Source organism: Prinia subflava, chromosome 11, assembly GCF_021018805.1.
Source record: "Prinia subflava isolate CZ2003 ecotype Zambia chromosome 11, Cam_Psub_1.2, whole genome shotgun sequence".
Taxonomy (NCBI): domain Eukaryota; kingdom Metazoa; phylum Chordata; class Aves; order Passeriformes; family Cisticolidae; genus Prinia; species Prinia subflava.
Window position 1 is genome coordinate 23,836,261 of NC_086257.1, and position 18,171 is coordinate 23,854,431.

The 18,171-nt window shown below is 44.6% G+C and overlaps 1 protein-coding gene across 1 annotated transcript in view; it reads left to right on the forward strand.

Moving 5' to 3' along the window:
* Window positions 1–18,171, forward strand: part of PPM1L (protein phosphatase, Mg2+/Mn2+ dependent 1L) — a 65,946-nt gene that overhangs the window by 44,088 nt on the left and 3,687 nt on the right. Inside the window, exon 2 of the mRNA XM_063408435.1 lies at window positions 14,648–14,822. Within this exon, the coding sequence (XP_063264505.1) occupies window positions 14,648–14,822 (175 nt within the window). The remainder of the gene's footprint in view (window positions 1–14,647; window positions 14,823–18,171) is intronic.

Below are 18,171 nucleotides of genomic sequence, written 5' to 3' on the forward strand. Positions count from 1 at the left end.
GGAAAAGGCCTTTAAGATCATCAAGCCCAATGATATTTCACAGATCATAAAGCTCCAAAATCTACAAAATTCATTTTAATGTTCAAAATTCATTATGCAAAAACAGAGCAGTGAGAACAAGAGGAGGGGTAGCAGTGTCTGGGCTCTGCTGGAAAGTTGAGGCCTTAAATTCAAAGTTTTTAAGGAGAATAAAATGGGATTCGGTAGGAAAGGATGCAAATAACTTTTTAATAAATAACTTTTTTTTTTTTAATAAAGGATTGGGGGAGGAATGGGAGTGGAGAAGCCGTGCACAGAGGCCAAGGGCAAAAGCACAGCAATGAGAAATAAAAATAGCAGGATAAAGATCATTCTGGTACCAAAAAATAGCCTGTAGCTCCTGGTGGGCATGTGAAACTGGAATGGGGACCAAAATAACCTCCCTGGAAAAGAAATCCAGGATCTTTCCCCAGTGGCTCTCCAGAAAATCTCTGTACGGATGGCAGTGAGGAAACAGCTCCTTGTGAAACAGCGTTTTAGCCATAAAACCAAGAGAAAACCAATTTTATTTCTCTGTTTGATTGCTGGGGTTAAGTGTTTCATTTTTTCAGGTAGTTTAATCTGCAGGTCTTTAAAAATATAATATCCCCCTAATTGTATCCAGTGAAAACAATCATTGCATAATTTTGTGTTTGGATTCATTCACCCCCCTGATTTCTGCCTGATTTCCAGGCAGCAGAGTTTATTGCAAAGCTTTAGAAAACCAGATTAGAATATTACTTTAAGTGTCAGGAAACATCGAGCATTTCATCATGATATCCTGCAGTCGTTGCTCTTGCAAATTTGATTTCCCACTTCACTAAAATCCACTTTATGAAAATACTGCAGCCCCGCGTGGGGGAAAGGGAGATTACGGGCTCCAAAATGGAAATAAGGAGTTCAGAAATAGCCCTGGCTCCGTTCTCCTGGGCTTTTTCTCGTGAGTTTTGTTGTGGCAGAGCCTCTTAGGTGGGAAATGAAATGAAACTTTCCCTTTAAAGCTGCATTTTCCCCTCCCAGAGCAGGACATTCGTTTGCTCCCGGGATTTTTTGGGGTTGATAAGGAGCACCAGCAGCTCCTTAAGGTGAGGCTCACTCTGATTTAATTTTGCAGGGGATTTTCTTCCTCCTTGGAACGGGATGGGATAAAAATAGCCAAGATTCAATCCCAAGGGCCAAGCAAGGCAAAGTAATCTGGGTTTGATTACTGGGTTTGATGCTGGCACCATCCCGGCAGGGATGGGCTTTTCCTGGGCTCTGCAGCTGGAAAAACCCCCTGGAACTCCCAGTCCCTTCCTGGGACCAGCTCTGTGCTCTTAGCACTCATCCCAACCCAGAGGCTTTCCCCAAAAACCATGGTACAATTTAAAATCCCAAAGTATAAAACCGTTAAATTTTTAGTCATGAAAAAGAAAATAAAGAAGAATGTAAAAGAGAATTTTTAAAAAAATTCTCTTTAAAAAAATTCAGAAAAAAAATTCAGAAAAAAAATTCAGAAAAAAAATTCAGAAAAAAAATTCAGATTGGCAGAGTTAAAATGCAAACAGAACAATTTTGCTGGTTTGGCCCCAGTGGAGGGCTCTGTGCAGGGATTTAATTCCTGTCAGGGCACCCAGGGCCAGCAGAAACCTCCCAGCAGCTTCCTGAGAACAGGAACCTCCCAGCCGTGATTTTCCTTCTCCTTGGGAAAACGGGAATGGTTTTTATGGAGCTGGAGGCCGGGGCAGGGATTTGGACACTCCACAAGGCTTTGGAAGGTTTTCACCTTGAGCACCTCCAGCTCCTCTCTTTTCTTTTAGCTTCTCCTTAAAGGAGTCTCCCAAAATTCCTTGAACAATCTCCTTGGTGCTCAGCCTTCCCTTTTGTCCCTTTTCCCTCTTCCCAGACGTTTTCCCTCAGAAATGTCATTATTTGGCTGTTCCATCGTGTTGGCTCCAAAAGAAGTTTCTCACTTTTCTGCACACCAGGTTTTTTTCCCCACTCAACATTTCCTGCTGGTATTTTATTTGTCTCAATTTAGATGAGGTTCTGTCACGCCCACCAGATTCCCAAATCCTGTTTTTACCCTTTATTTTTTTCCTTTCTGCTCAGTGTTGGCAGCATTTCTTTGAACCTTACGATTGTTTCAAATGTTGTTTTCTGTTTGTGTCCCGCCGTCGGTCGTCAGGAAACAAACCCACTTTTTTGGGGTGGAAAGCTGCAATTCCACCATTTCCTGCCCAAAATTATTCTCTCACTTTTTTTTTGTCCTGATCTGTCAAGACACTTCAAGAGATTTTTTTTATTTTTCCATTCTGCTCCTCTCCTTTGGTCTCACCACAGTTCACCCCTTTGGCCTTCACTGCTCCAAGTGTTAAAGGCGGGAATAAATCCGGCTTTGTTATTTAAATTTATTTATTCCAGCAGCTGGGAGCAGGCAGTGCCTGGAGGAGAGGGGGTTGTGTGGGTGGATTTAGAAGCACCTGAGATGAAGTGCTGGGAGTTCAGACATGGTTCAGTGCTCAGGTGTGGTAAAGAGAGCCCAGGCTGAGGTAACACCTCGGGTACATCGTTCTGAGAATAATCCTGGAGTTCTGTGGGATGGGAGGGAGAGGGGAGGGCTTGGAGGGAGGATTGAGAGTGATGCTCCCACTGCTTCATCTGGGGATATTCCTGAGCCTTGGGTTGGACTCCAGGGGTTTCAAGAATTGGAAGTCAGCAGCGAATTCCTGGGAGTGGGACTCAGGCATGGTCCTTGCCTTGGACACCTCTTAGGAAACTCTCTGAAAAATAACACGGAAAAGCTCTGGAAAATAATGGAAAATGTGGTGGAGCTCTGTGGTTGTGATCCAGGTGGAATCGTGAGCAGCAGAGGGAGAAATCCCCACAGAGTTCTCCCATCCTGAGGGATGAACTGAGGGAGCAGCACCAGGGTGAGGGACAGAGCACGGCCCCAAAGAGCCCAGAGACTTTGGGGAAAATATGAATGATTTTGGGAAATAATAAATCCATGCCTGAGTGACAGGAAAACATTGATTTGCTAGCAGCCCTGTTCTGTTGAGAAATAAACTCCATCTCCCCAGCTTCCACCTCAGGGCTGTCAGAGGCCTGGCTCAGGAAAACCCGAGGAATTCATTCCCAAGAGGGAATTTCATTTGGGAAGCAGAGGCTGGATGTGAGGGGTTCTTTCACCCTGGGAATGTGGTTCAGAAGGGTCCCAGTGCTGGGATCGGGGCTTGGAGCAGCATCCCAGCTGCACTTGTTCACCACCCTGGGATATCTTGGCTTTCTCTGAATTTCAAATCTGTTTGTCTTCCAAAACGTTGGCTCAGGTTTGCTTAAATTTCTGTTTGAACTCCTGGAATTGAAAGGTTGAATATTTTGGGGCACATTGCCAAAATATTAAGCTGTGCTGTGTGAGTTGCTTCGCTCCACGCTCCCCTTAAAAGGTGTTTTCTTTTTGTTGTCTCAAGGCTTGCCGTGAAATCCAAAAACTCCAGGCTGTGTCACTTTAATATACAAACACTCCAAGCAATACAAAAGCCTGAAAATCAAAGCTGGGCTGTTATCTCTTCAGAGCAGCAGCTTTTTCAAGGAGCTTCTAATGCAGCAGCAGAATCACTCGCAGTTGCTGCTTTGAAGTTTTTATGGTGTGCTATCATGGACCTTTAATCCGTGCTGGGGCTGCTCTTAAAAATAGGAGGAAATTGCAAAGGGAAGCAGTAAAGAAACTGCTTGGACATTTAATCAGCCTCAGTTGAGAGAGGAATCGTGGCCACAGCCAGCACTTGGAGAGTGGTGCTGCTGGGATGGCCCTGCTTGGCTGCAGTGCACATAAAGATATAAAATCTGCTAAATTGTGGCTGCAGCTCTCTGATGTCACCCAGAGTGGCCGTGCTTGAGGTCTCAGCTCGTGGCAGGCACTGTGTGTTCCCCTCTAAATCAGCCTGGCCTGAAGTCACTTTTCCCTGCTCAGCCTCCCATTCTCCATCCATTCAGAGATGAAAATAGCTGGGAGCCTCCTCGACCTTCTGCCTTGATAATAAATGCAATTAACAGCCCGTGTCCTGAAGAGCTGGAGAAGCAAAATGACTGAGTGCCATCTCACTGAATGAAACTGTGTTTCAGGGAAATGTCCTTTAAATGGCCACTTCCATTTCCCTGGGTTGAATCCCTGAGGATGGAGAAGACTCCCCAATGGAGCCCGAGCTGTGCCCGCCTTGTCACCAGCACAGAGCACCGAGTGCCACCCCCAGGGGTTCTTTGAACACAGTTGGTGCCATCTTTCCTTCTCCTGCCTCTTCCACTTCACCCTGTTCTCCCTTTCATGAGTTCCTCCTTTTTTCCTGCCTCTGCCTCCTTCCTCCTGCTTTTCCCATCCTTCCCAATGAACTGCTCATGAACGTGAGGAATATAAACAAAAACCACCTCCAGACCATTCCTTGCTCCCCACCTGCTCAAAAACCAGAGACGTTCTGATCCCACAGGCAGGAAAAATCCCTTTTTTTTCTTCTTTCACCTGTACATTTTTAGAGGGAAGAAGGAGGAATAGCACCCAGGCATTGGTGTTTGTCTGAACTGGGGCCTGATTGATGCCTCTGCTGCTCTCAAGGGTAGAGCTCTCAGTGTCTGTGCAGTGAAATGCCTCTAGAAAATGAACAGGCTTTGGAAACTATTTATGGATTCGAATTGGCTGCTTTTCTGTTTAATGAAGTCCCTGTCTTTGAGCCTCTGCCATTTAATTAAGTGCTTTATATAATTACTCTGTGACATCAATTCTGTCCACTCTGGGAGGTTTGTCTGTTCTTCCTGAAGGAGGTGTTTTGTTTGATGGGGGTTTCTGGGTCCTTCAGCTCTGGAGAGGAACCTGCAGGTGAATTCCAGGGCAGTCCCTCTGTGGCAGGGTGGGCTGAGATCCTGCTGTGCCATCCTTTTATTCCTCACTCACTAAAATTGCCCTGATTCCTCCTGTTTTTAGGAAGAGGAGCTGTGTCACTGCAACCACAGCATCCTCACATCCTCACCTCTCTGTTAACTCATCAGAGGGAAAGTTTCCTTCTCTGGAAAAAAAACCTTTTTAAAGTAATTTTTCCCTTTTTTTATGTTGTTTTCTTGCACCTCAGCTACTCCCTCGATTCCCAAATTCCAGGTGCAAGAAGCAGCCAGGGTTTTCCATGAACAATTCCCCACTAACCTCACCCCAGTCAATCCTTATTACCCCATTTATACATCTGGGGATTGCAGGAGCCTTTTGAAGCTCTGCATTGTGCCACAATCTCATGTTTCAGCTGCTTATCCCCCACATGATCACAAAAATCCCTTTTCCTGGCAGCCTGGTGTTCCAGGAGCACACGGAGAGGACACAGAGTTTGCTTCATTCCGGATTAGTTTTCCAGGGAGTGGGAATGTGGCGCTTTCCTGGCCGCCCCCAGGTTTGGGTCAATGCCGGGGGTTTTTCAAACCCAAAGGGAGGAGGGGATCTCCCAAAATAACCATAATTAATTACATTTAATCAGAGCTCATTGAGCCTGCAGGCTGTCCCCCTCAGGAGTCCTCATTGTCCCTGTGGTGAATCCAGGGGTTCCCTTTCCCTGTTAACTCTTTGAGTGCTGGGTTTGTCCCAGCTGGGGAAGGGACAAGGAAAACCCAGCTCAGCCGTGTCCCCATCCCTGGAGCCCTCTGGAAGAGCTGCTGGGGTGAGCCCCAGCTCCTCCTCCTCACCCTGAAGGTTTTATCTCCATCCCAGCTCCTTCTCCTCCCAGTTAGGGCTAATTATTAATGGGATTTCGTAACAGAGAAGTTTTTAAGGTCAGACTTAAACGGAAACTTAAGGATTGTAGCCAGCATTGGATTTATCTCCTTTAGGAAAAGCCTTATCAGGACAGGACTTGGCTCCAAGGGACAAAATCTCCTGCTCCAGGAGCTTTCCTGCTTCCCTCAGGGGATTTATGGCTGAGGAAGGCAAAAGGATAATATTTTATACATTACCACTGCTGTTAGTTGGAAATTCCTGTGTGTTTGCCTCTTGCTGAGCTTTGGAGTCGTATGGATGGAATTACAGAAATATTCCATTTAGAAGTGCTAAGGAAGAGTGGGAGACAGATTTGGGACCAGCTGGTTGAACACTGGTGAAATTCTAAGCAGGTGAAAATAGAGATTTATATTTTTTTTGGTCTCCTGTGTAACTCACCCAGACTGAATCTTTGCAGTTCTTGATTTCTGCTTGGCACAAAGTGAAGTCTCTAAATCAGGAGAGACCATTTAGGCTAAAATATTCCACTCCTCTCCCTCAGTGCTTGGAGGGAGAGAACAATGGCAAAGAAAGATGAATGCTTCTTGCTCTTTAATTGAGTCTAATAGGCTATAAATACATTTTTTCCCTCAACTACAGGAGCAGAATGAAAGGCTTCTGGTAAAACTGGTTTTTCACTTAAAAAAAAAAAACCCTGCTCTTTGGAAAAGCTTCTGCACAGAGACACCTGTGGAAATCCCCTGGAGTGGTTTTAAGGCATTTTAATTCCTAATAAAAGCTTTCAGTTCAGGGGCTGCGTTGAGGCAGGGTTGGAAATGGATTTAAAGTTGAGTCATTTTGCAAACCTCTTTTTTTTTTTTTTTTTTCCCTTCAATGTTGAACTTGATGAGCTCAGTGAAATCCAAAATGCAGCATTTTGCTGTATCAAAAAAGGCTTGGAAAATGAGCAGTTTGACACCTGTGTAAATTCAGAGGGTTTATGACACTCTGAGCGTTATTTTTAGGGTTATTGCTCTTCCTCTCACTTCTGCCTGTTTGTGCCAATATAAAAAACGATCCCTTTTGCTTAGATTTGATTACAGGGAGAGAAGAAAATGTTTCAGTTCGTCCTGGTTGGGTGAAATGCTCCTGGCTGGCCTTCAAATGCAATCCCTGCTCTGTGCACCTTCACTTTCAGTAAATAAATTGTCATTTGGGACCTGGATTTTTCTGCATTGTTACCTGCTAATGGCCAAGTCCTTTCAGGCATTTTAAACCCCTTTTTTTTTACAGGTTTCATTTCATATTCAGCTTATCTCTGTTAATAGTTCCACCCAATTAGCATCAAAATCAGGTGAAATCTTGACATCCCTATTTTTTTTTTAGCACTTCAATCACATCTATTTTGCTTTGTGCCATTAACTAAATCGTGCCCTTCAGTAAATTTAAATATTACTCAAACATTGAGGTCCTTTCCTTGTGGCCACGGGGGTGTTTGTCAGAATTATTGCTGCTCTCCTGTGCTCGTGCATCTTCCAGATTTATGGAATCCATCACCCCTAAAGCAGCTGCAGCTCCTGCGTGTCAGAACTGACAGGAATTTCATCAGACAACTGCCTCGGGCCTCATCTCCACTTTGATTTCCCCACTAACCCTAATTTTTCTCCTGAAAGAGGCATGGATAATGATTGACTTTCTAATTAAGATTCAGCGATTGTGGATGTGCAGTTTAAGTGCTGATGCTTTTCTTTTTGCTGCAGGAATAATTCCTTTACTCTCATTATTCCTAATATTGTTAATTTGGGGGTTATGTGTGTGGTTGGCAGAACAGATCCAGGGGGGAATAACCCAGCCCAGCTGGGATTTGATATTTCCATGGATGGTGACTCCACAGCCTCTCCAGGCACCCTGTGCTTGACCAGAACAACAACAAAAAAAAGCTTTTATTCAACTTTCAGTGGAATTCCCTGCATTTCAGTCTGTGCCCATTCAGGAGAATGACAAACAGAAATTGTTGACTTGGTGTGTTCACGGGGAAAATTGTCCTGTGACTTCTCCAATCTTCGATGAAATTAGCCATAAATAAGGTTAATTTCCTCATTATTAGACAGTGTCTGATGAAGTAAAGATGTTTTTGAGCTAATATTTGATCTGCTATGGAAATAACTGTGCATGGGCTATAAAATAATAGTGGTGCTTTTGGTGTCCAGGGTTGTTGAAAGTCCCAGCAGAGAATTTCAGAGCTCCTCAAACATTTTCAGCTCATAACTTTATTTTACATTGTGAGCTGGGCTTTCCTAGGATATGTATTGATTTTATATTGCGGAGAAAAAAAAAAGACATTTTTAGATAGAAATAATTGGCAGAAAGCACCAAAATTTGGTATTGAAGGAAAAATTCTCTTGGCACGTTTGTCCTTGCATCTCTCCTTGCTTTGGAGGGTGAACTGGTGGCATTTGTGGATCCGGTGTTATCCCAGGGGAGCAGATTCTGTTTCCCCTTGGAATGAGCATTCCCAGCTCTGTGTCTTTATTCCAAGAGATTTCCCTCAGCAAAATCCCCCTGGATTCAGGGGGACAGGCAGCTGATCCTGGACACCGGGGAAGGGAGCAGAGATTTCCCTGGATCAATTTTGGGATCTGATTCCACAATCTCTTCCTGTGTGGAGAGATTTGTCTGCTTTGGCTCCCAGGGAGGCAGGAATTCAGGGAATATTCCTTGGCTCCCAGGGAGGCAGGAATCCAGGGAATATTCCTTGGCTCCTGGGGAAGCAGGAATCCAGGGAATATTCCTTGGCTCCCAGGGAGGCAGGAATCCAGGGAATATTCCTTGGCTCCCAGGGAGGCAGGAATCCAGGGAATATTCCTTGGCTCCTGGGGAAGCAAAAGTCCAGGGAATATTCCTTGGCTCCCAGGGAGGCAGGAATCCAGGGAATATTCCTTGGCTCCTGGGGAAGCAAAAGTCCAGGGAATATTCCTTGGCTCCCAGGGAGGCAGGAATCCAGGGAATATTCCTTGGCTCCCAGGGAGGCAGGAATCCAGGGAATATTCCTTGGCTCCCAGGGAGGCAGGAATCCAGGGAATATTCCTTGGCTCCCAGGGAGGCAGGAATCCAGGGAATATTCCTTGGCTCCTGGGGAAGCAGGAATCAGGGAATATTCTTTAGCCACTTCCAGAGTGTCAGGATGCCAAGAAAACCCTTGGAATGGCGCTGAAGTGGGAATAGCCCTGCCGTGCTGGAGCAGGGGAAGGCGCTGCTCAGGCTGTCCTGGGAAATCTCTCCCAGAACAAGGGGATCAGGGAAAGGCGGATTCCAGGTCTTCCATGTAAATCTGGGATGGGATTTTTTAACCCAGGAATCTTAATTTATGCGTATATGTCAATATAGAGATATTTCTGCGCTGTCCTTTCTGGAAAGGAGCAGGCAAACCTCAGAGAATTGCTACAAAATTTCACTGATGGACTTCCTGGGATACATTTCTTGTCCACAACCTCATTATTCCATGCTTTTTACTTTCCCATTGAGAGATGTTTAATAAGTTAAGTGCACTGTTCTTAGAATAATGAATCGTGTGGGTGGATTTGGGGATTTTTTTTGAAGAAAAAGCTGCAAGTCCAAAAACCTGTATTTAAAAGGATTTCTGCTGAGGAGTGCTGCTCTGAGATGTGAAAATACAAATGGGATCATCACGGATTTCAAGCAGCGGCTGTGGCTGGGATCTTTTCCATGATTTTCCATCTTTTCCAGGAAGGGTTGGGATGGTGTGGGTGGGACGGTGACAGTGACAGTCACCCCCACCCTGGGAGCACCTTTGGGCCCAGGGGGCTCAGGAGATGGATCCCAGTCCCTGAGGATTCTCTGGGATCTGTTGGGATCCAGCATCCTGATTTCCATGGAAGGATTTCCTGAGGATCCCTGAGGGGGAGCAGTGGGAGGGTTTGGGGTGACCCGTGCAGCTCGGGGCGTTGAGCACTGGGGTTCACTGGGATGAGCACAGGATCTGCTGGGCAGGACGGGGTCAGCAGCACCCCCAGCACCCCGAGGAGTCCCTGTACCCCCCAAATCCCAGCTCGTCCTGCCTGCAGGAATCACATCTGATCCCTCTCCCTGTTTTTGGGCACCACAGCTGGACTGGCTGCTCTGTGGTTCCACCTCTCTCCCTCTGGGTTATTTTAGCAGTGCCCTTCCCAAGCAGCAGCTCCCCATCCCTGGGGGTTTTCAAACACAGAGATTTTAATCTTAAAGATTTTAATCTTAAAGAGATTTTCCTCAGCCCATTTACCTGGGTGGGTTCAGCTGTCCCAGCCAGCTGAGGAACAGAACGAAAATCCATCTTTACCTGCACTTCCCAACCTGTTCCTGCCCTGTCCTGCCAAAGGTTTTGGTTCCTTGCCTGGATTTAGCTGCGGGGACAGGTGGTGGCTCCAGGGAAAGGTAATGAGCGCTTGAGGACAGAGCCATGAAATCCTGGAGCTCTCAGGCATCTCCTGGCACTGCAGCCCCCTTTTCCTTGGGTTTTCCTCATTCCAAATGGATCTGTGGAACCTTTTCCCACTGCCTTTGCTCCACGTCCTTTCATTCTTCAGTTTCCATTTGTTTCTACATTTATATTCTTTTCTTTTTCCATGTTGTGGCTGTGTCAGTCTGAGATCACTGCGCAGCTCAGGGTTTAACCAGGATAATTTGGGGATTTTTCTGCACCAGGACACTTTGCACTGACATTTCCCTAAGGTTTGCTCCCAAAACCTTTTCTGAGTTGCAGCTTTGGACCTTTTGCAGAAATCTTTGTGTCCTTCCTTTGACTTTAGAGATGATCTGGTTCCACCCCTGCCCTGAGCAGGGACAGTTCCCTATCCCTGCTCGCTCCAGGCGGGATTTGGGTCCTTCCAGGGATGGGACATCAGCTCTGAGGGAGGGGACCTGAGCTGATCCAGGTGTTTTTGGAGAGGAGGGACAGCAGAGATCTTGGTGTCCCTGCTGGTTTAGGGCTTACACCAGGAATGCCACACTCTGCCATGGATCCTTTTTATTTCCCCTGGTAAATCCTTTTTATCTTTCTCTGGTAAAATTTATTTATTTATATTATATTAATTTTATTATTTAATTTTTAATATTAAATTTCTTTATGTTAAAAGATATAAAATCTATACAATTATATGTTATATATATTATAGAAAACAATTTGTATCAATACATTATATATTAACATAAACCTATAATTATATATAAACATTTAATAATTATATTTATATGATAGATAGAATTATAAAATATATAGAATTATATATATTTATATAACTATTAAATTATATTAGATTTTTTATTTATATTTCCCTGATACATATTTCTTTTCCCTGGTAAATCCATATATTTATCCTTATACATAATCCTTTATATTTCCATGGTAAATCCTTTTTATTTACCTGGAAAAATTTATTTTCCCTGGACCCTGTGTTTTATTTTCCCTGGATCCTGTATTTAATTTTCCCTGGACCCTGTATTTTACTTTCCCTGGACCCTGTATTTTATCTTCCCTGGATCTGTGTTTTCCTGGTTTTCCTGCAGTATCTGGGGAGGCAGAGTGAATCCTCTCAAGGCCATGGACACCACAAATCCGAGGTGTCCCCTGTCCCTGTGCCTCGGCACCAAAATTAAATTGGAAACGTTCATCAATTACGGCTCCTCACGCTAATTGGAGCCCTCAGAGCCACGTCCTGACCTTCCCACGGCTCTTGTTCCCCCCCTGCCTTTTCACAGGGCGTGGAGCTGTTTAATTAACGGCTTTGGTGTCTTCATTAGCGAATTTGGTGTCTTCATTAAGGAGTTTGGTGTCTTTATTAACAGGTTTGGTGTCTTCATTAAGGAGTGTGGTGTCTCAATTAATGGGTTTGGTGTCTTCATTAGCGAATTTGGTGTCTCAATTAATGAGTTTAGTGTCTTCATTGATGAGTTTGGTGTCTTCATTGATGAGTTTGGTGTCTTCATTAAGGAGTTTGGTGTCTTCATTAAGGAGTTTGGTGTCTTCATTAAGGAGTTTGGTGTCTTTATTAAGGAGTTTGGTGCTTTCATTAAGGAGTTTGGTGTCTCAATTAAGGAGTTTGGTGCTTTCATTAAGGAGTTTGGTGTCTTTATTAAGGAGTTTGGTGCTTTCATTAAGGAGTTTGGTGTCTCAATTAAGGAGTTTGGTGTCTCAATTAATGAGTTTGGTGTTTTCATTAAGGAGTTTGGTGTCTCAATTAATGAGTTTGGTCACGGTGCGCTGGGCTCGCTCCTCGTGCCCGCACAGGGAGCTCCATTTGTGTGAAGCCCCCGGAATTTGGGATGTTCCCGGAATTTGGGATGTTCCCGGAATTTGAGACGTTCCCGGAATTTGGGACATTCCCGGAATTTGGGACATTCCTGGAATTTGGGACGTTCCCGGAATTTGGGATGTTCCCGGAATTTGGGACGTTCCTGGAATTTGGGACGTTCCCGGAATTTGGGACATTCCCGGAATTTGGGACGTTCCCAGAATTTGGGACGTTCCCTCCCTCCTCCTCCTCCCCGCCGTGGCACCAGCAGCATTCCCAGGGCTTTTCCTCTTGGATTTGCACTGAGCAGCGTTGGTGACACCATCAGTTAAAATTTGAGTGTTCCAATGCCAGAAATGTGGAATTTTGGGTGGAAGGATTGTCAAGGTTTGGCGGGTCGGTGAATTCGGGATGTGGGATGTGGTGAGGACAGGGAGTTTGCAGCTGCCCCTGCTGAATTCCCACCTTCCAAATTCTCCTGAGATTTCCAAACTTGCCCCAAACTCCCCAAATCAGCTTTGTCCAGGCACTCCTGGATTTTGGGGCAGTTTCATGAAGAACTCCACAAGGAACATTCCAGACCTCTCCTTCCCCCTGTCCGGAGCAGCTCCCAGGAGGAGCCTCCAGAGAGCAAATCCCAGCATTTTATAAAATAAATAAATATAAAATATAAAATATAAAATAAATGCATCGCAGTTTATAAAAGGAAAATCTGATCTGGATGTGGTTTTTTCCCATCAATTAAAAAATGTGAGCAAATTTGGGTTCAGGTCGCTGAAGACTGAGGGGGTTCAGCAATTCCCGGTGGGATTTTTGTGTCAGAGAGGGGTTTAGTGAAGAGAGAAAAATGGGATTTTTGTGGTGAACGAGCTCTGCGAGTACATTTTGTTGTAGGTATTTTATTCTCTCTATATGAAATATTAATTTTCCATGGTAGGATGAAATACCCTCAATTCAATGGAGGTATTAAAGTCAATCCTTTCTTTAATTTGCCTCACACTGGGAGCAGATTCCCAGGGGATGCTGGAGTTTTTTGGAGAAGGGGCCTTGGAATTGCTCTCCCGTGGGGATGATGAGGAGAAATCTGAGAAATCGAATTCCTGAGCTCAGGTGTTCTCCAGGAGCACAAAAATCCCCCCCGAGACCAAAGGGAACAAATCTGTTCTCACATCAACCACAAATTCCTGAACCAAAATAATCCGTGTGCCTTGTGGCCTTCCTGTGGAAAAAACACCTCCTTAAATGTAAAATTAATTAATAATTAACTCATTATTCTGTGCTCATGGGGGCGGTTCCTTTGGTTTTCCAGGAGTCATTCCCATGGTGCCACACAGGATATTTTAAGATATTTTAAAATTTTAAGATTGCAATTTAATCGCTGACAGACTTTGGAAAATAAAATACAACCCCAGGAAGAGCCTGGAGCAGAGCAGAGGTGACTTCTGGTCACTCCCAGGCCTGGAATAAAACATTATTCTCATTTATTTTGCTTTTTTTTTGCCTTGAGATTGGCAGGACAGCTGGAGCCAGGAGCCCTCGCTGCTGTGTCAGAGGGGGAAAGTTGAAAAAACACAAATTCTACCAGAAAAGGGGAATTTTTTGTGAAAAAATTCTATTTTTTTTTTAATTCTATTGTTAGAAATAATAGAAATAGAAATGGAAATGGGAATGGGAATGGAAATGGAAATGGAAATGGAAATGGAAATGGAAATGGAAATGGAAATGGAAATAGGAGTACAAATAGAAATAGAAATAGAAATAGAAATAATACAAATACAAATATACAAATACAAATGTTCTATTCCCGTTCCCAGTGGCCGGGGAGGGCTGGTGGTGATGGAAAATCGGGAATTTGGGTTGGCTCTCCGCAGGTGTTGGTGTTACTCTGCCGTTACTCCAGCTTTACTCCAGCTTTACTCCAGCTTTACTCCAGCTTTACTCCAGCTTTACTCCAGCCCCAGCCCGAGCCTGCCCCCTTGTGTTGATCCCTCTGCTCGGGAAGCAGGAGGGGAATAAAGGGATTTTCCGGGCGGTTTTGGTTGTGTTTGTGTTTGTACAGGAATATTCATGGCCTGGTCGTGTGTCAGGAGCGGGTGAAGGATTCCGCTCTGTGCTTTCAAATGGAAAAAAAAAAAAGGCATTAAATTTGATTTAGCTCTGCCGAGTGGTGCTTTAAAATTTAGAATAAAAATTTAGAATAAAAATTTTAGAATAAACACATTAAATTTGATTTCACTCTGCCATGTGGTTCTTTAAAATTTGGAATAAAAATTCAGAATAAACACATGAAATTTGATTTTGCTCTGCCACGTGGTGCTTTAAAATTCAGAATAAAAATTTAGAATAAAAATTTGGAATAAAAATTCAGAATAAACACATTAAATTTGATTTCCCCTTGCCACGTGTTGCTCTAAATGTAGAATAGAGTGTGATTGTTGTATTTCCCCAGCTGTGGTGCAGCTGTGCTGTTGTGTGCAGGAGCTCCCTGCTCGCTCCAATTAACGCATCCTCATTGATTAACCCCTGTGTGCCCGCAGTCCAATTAACACATCCTCATTAATTAACCCCTGTGTGCCCGCAGTCCAATTAACGCAGCCTCGTTAATTAATTACCCCCTGTGTGCCCGCAGTCGGCAGCGGAGTACGTGAAGTCGCGGCTGCCCGAGGTGCTGAAGCAGCACCTGCAGGACTACGAGCGGGACAAGGAGCACAGCGTGCTGTCCTACCAGAGCATCCTGGAGCAGCAGATCCTCTCCATCGACAGGGAGATGCTGGAGAAGCTCACCGTGTCCTACGACGAGGCAGGTACGGCTGGAATCACATTTACTGCCCAAAATTCACATTTACTGCTCCAAAATCGCCATTTACTGCCCCAAAATTCACATTGACTGCCTCAAAATTCACATTTACTGACCCAAAATTCACATTCACTGACCCAAAATTCAAATTTACTGCTCCAAAATTCACATTTACTGCTCCAAAATTCACATTTATTGCGCCAAATTCACATTGACTGCTCCAAAATTCACATTTATTGCCCCAAAATTCACATTTACTGACCCAAAATTCACATTTACTGCCCCAGAATTCACATTTACTGCCCCAAAATTCACATTTACTGCCCCAAAATTCACATTTATTGCGCCAAATTCACATTTATTGCCCAGAATTCACATTTACTGCCTCAAAATTCACATTTACTGCCTCAAAATTCACATTCACTGCTCCAAAATTCACATTCACTGCCCAAAATTCATATTTATTGCCTCAAAATTCACATTTATTGCCCCAAAATTCACACTTACTGCCCCAAAATTCACATTCACTGCCCAAAATTCATATTTATTGTGCCAAAATTCACATTCACTGCCCAAAATTCAGATTTACTACCCCAAAATTCACATTCACTGCCCCAAAATTCACATTTATTGTGCCAGATTCACATTTACTGACCCAAAATTCACATTTACTGCCCAAAATTCACATTGACTGCCCAGAATTCACATTGACTGCCCCGAAAGCTGCTCCTTTCCAGTCCTGGCCGCAGCCCCTCGCTCTTGGGCAGTGTTTGTTCCTCCTGAGCTCAGGCTGGGGTGGGGAATGTTCCTCGTGAGTGATGGCAGCGAGCTGAGAGGACATCACTGCTACTACCACTACTACTACTACTACTACTACTACTACTACTACTATTTCTTTTTTCTTTCTTCTGCTTTCTTTTCTTCTTCTTCTCCTTCTTCTTTCTTCTTCTTTTCCTTCTTCTTTCTTTGTCTTCTTTTTTCTTTTTTCTTCTCTCTTGATCTTTCTTCTTTCTTCTTCTCTCTTCATCTTCTTTATTCTTCTTTCTTCTTTTTCTCCTTCTCCTTCTCCTCCTCCTTCTCTTCTTCTCCTTTCTTATTTTTTCTTCTTTCTTCTCCTTTTTTTCCTTCTTCTTTCTTCTTCTCCTTCTTCTTTTCCTCTTCTTCCTCTTCTTCCTCTTCCTCTTCTCCCTCTCTCTCTCCCTCTCCCTCTTCTTCCTCTTCTTCCTCTTCCTCTTCCTCTTCCTCTTCTTCCTCTTCTTCCTCTTCTTCCTCTTCTTCCTCTTCTTCTTCTTTTCCTCTTCTTCCTCTTCTTCCTCTTCTTCCTCTTCTTCCTCTTCTTCCTCTCCCTCTCCCTCTCCCTCTCCCTCTCCCTCTCCCTCTCCCTCTTCTTCCTCTTCTTCCTCTTCCTCTTCCTCTTCTTCCTCTTCCTCTTCTTCCTCTTCCTCTTCTTCCTCTTCCTCTTCTTCCTCTTCCTCTTCTTCCTCTTCTTCCTCTTCTTCCTCTTCTTCCTCTTCTTCCTCTTCTTCCTCTTCTTCTCCCTCTTCCTCTTCTCCCTCTCCCTCTCCCTCTTCCTCTTCTTCCTCTTCTTCTTCCCCTTCCCCTTCCCCTTCTCCTTCCTTATTTTTTCTTCTTTCTTCTTTTTTTCCTTCTTCCTTCTTCTTCTTCTTTTCCTCTTCTTCCTCTTCTTCCTCTTCCTCTTCTTCCTTTTCCTCTTCTCCTCCTCCTCCTCCCCAGCCCTCTTCTCTGTGCCCTGCTGTTCGTTGCCCTCTCTGCTTTTTGCTCTTTTCCCTTCACCAATAACTGAGTTTGGGGCTTTCCCAGCTCAGCCTGGGCTGGGCAGGCACAAAATCTGATTTTATCCTTGACACCAGGCCAGGGGCAGCCAAACCCAGGCAAGTTTGGAGGTTTTTTGGGGGTAAATTCACAGTTTTCAGATCTGACACCTTTTCTAGCATTTTGTTTTCAAGCACTTAGAAATTCCTTGCAGTTTTTAGCTCCTTTTTCAAAACACACCTCACACAAGGAGCTTGGACTGGGGGTTCTCAAAGGCCAGCAGGGGTAAAATGAGGGTGCAGAATATTTCTTTCATCACACATTGCCTGCTTTTAATGATCCACAAAAAATAAACTGCAAAAGTCGTTGCTTTCTGTCACCTCTGTTCTCTTCTCACACAGAATTTCCCACTCTGATGAATCCTGTAAATTCTTTTTTCCCCTTTGGTCAATCCAGCTCCTCTCCACTTATTTTCATTTATAGGAGTTTGTTAGGGAGGAGAAAATGCAGAGAAATTACTGATTCCTGACAGAGGGAAAAGAAAGCTTTTTCCTGTATGGAAATCTCCGTGTTTGTACAGCGAAAACCAAGATTAAAACTGCTTGAAACACAGATTTGGGGATTTATCTCATCCAGGAAAAATCATGTGGAAATGAGAAGCTCCGTAATAACTGGTTTAGAAAATTGCCAGCAGCACAGCTGCAAATAAAACCCCAAAATTCCAGCTCCCCAAGCAGGTGGAGGCACCAGAGATGAAAACACAGCAGTGGAGCCCCCTCACCCTCCTAATTTGTCCCTTATTTATGAGAAAAGCAGAGCTGGCTCTACCTGCCCTTGGAGTGAGAGCTGATTGTGAGCAAAGCACAGAAAATGGGCAGTTAAATGAAATTACAGCAGCTGCCGGGGGTCCTGCCTGCTCCAGCCCTCGGTGGTGGCGTTTTCCCTCTTTTTGGCTTTTATTTTCCACAGCAAAATCAACTCAATGAGGAACTCCAGCTGCGGGTGGGGCACCAAAAATGAAGGAAACAATCCTGCAAAATTGGCAAAATAAAAGTGACGGTGGTGAAAGGGGGGAAAACAGAATTTTATCTGGCAGGGGCTGATGTGAAGGGCTCACCCAGACCCGTCCGGGAGCACGGCCAGGGTCTCATCTCCGGAATGGTGATGGGCAGGTGGAATTCCAGCAGGAATTCCAGCTGGAACTGGGGGTGTCTGAGGGGCTCCGTGGGGATGGCAGCAGGGTGGGGGGCACAGGGGAGCCCTCCCACTCCTTCTCCAGCCAGGAAAATTCCCCAGCCCTCCTGGAAGGGCCATTCTGCAGCCCCGGGTATCTCCTTTCTCCCCAGGGATGCTTCCCAAAGTGGGTCAAGTTCAGCTGCATTTGCCAGAACAAAGCTCAAAAGCTCTAGGTCTGGGTGTTAATTCTGTTAATTTTAATTAACAGCACAATTTTGGGTGCTAATTTGGCCTTTCTGGCAACATCCAGTATTAATAAAGTGCAGCCTTGAAGGTCTCCACATCCCAGTGTGAATCTTTCCCTCTCTTTGGGAATCTCTCCCTTTAGGAAATCAATCCATCAGAGC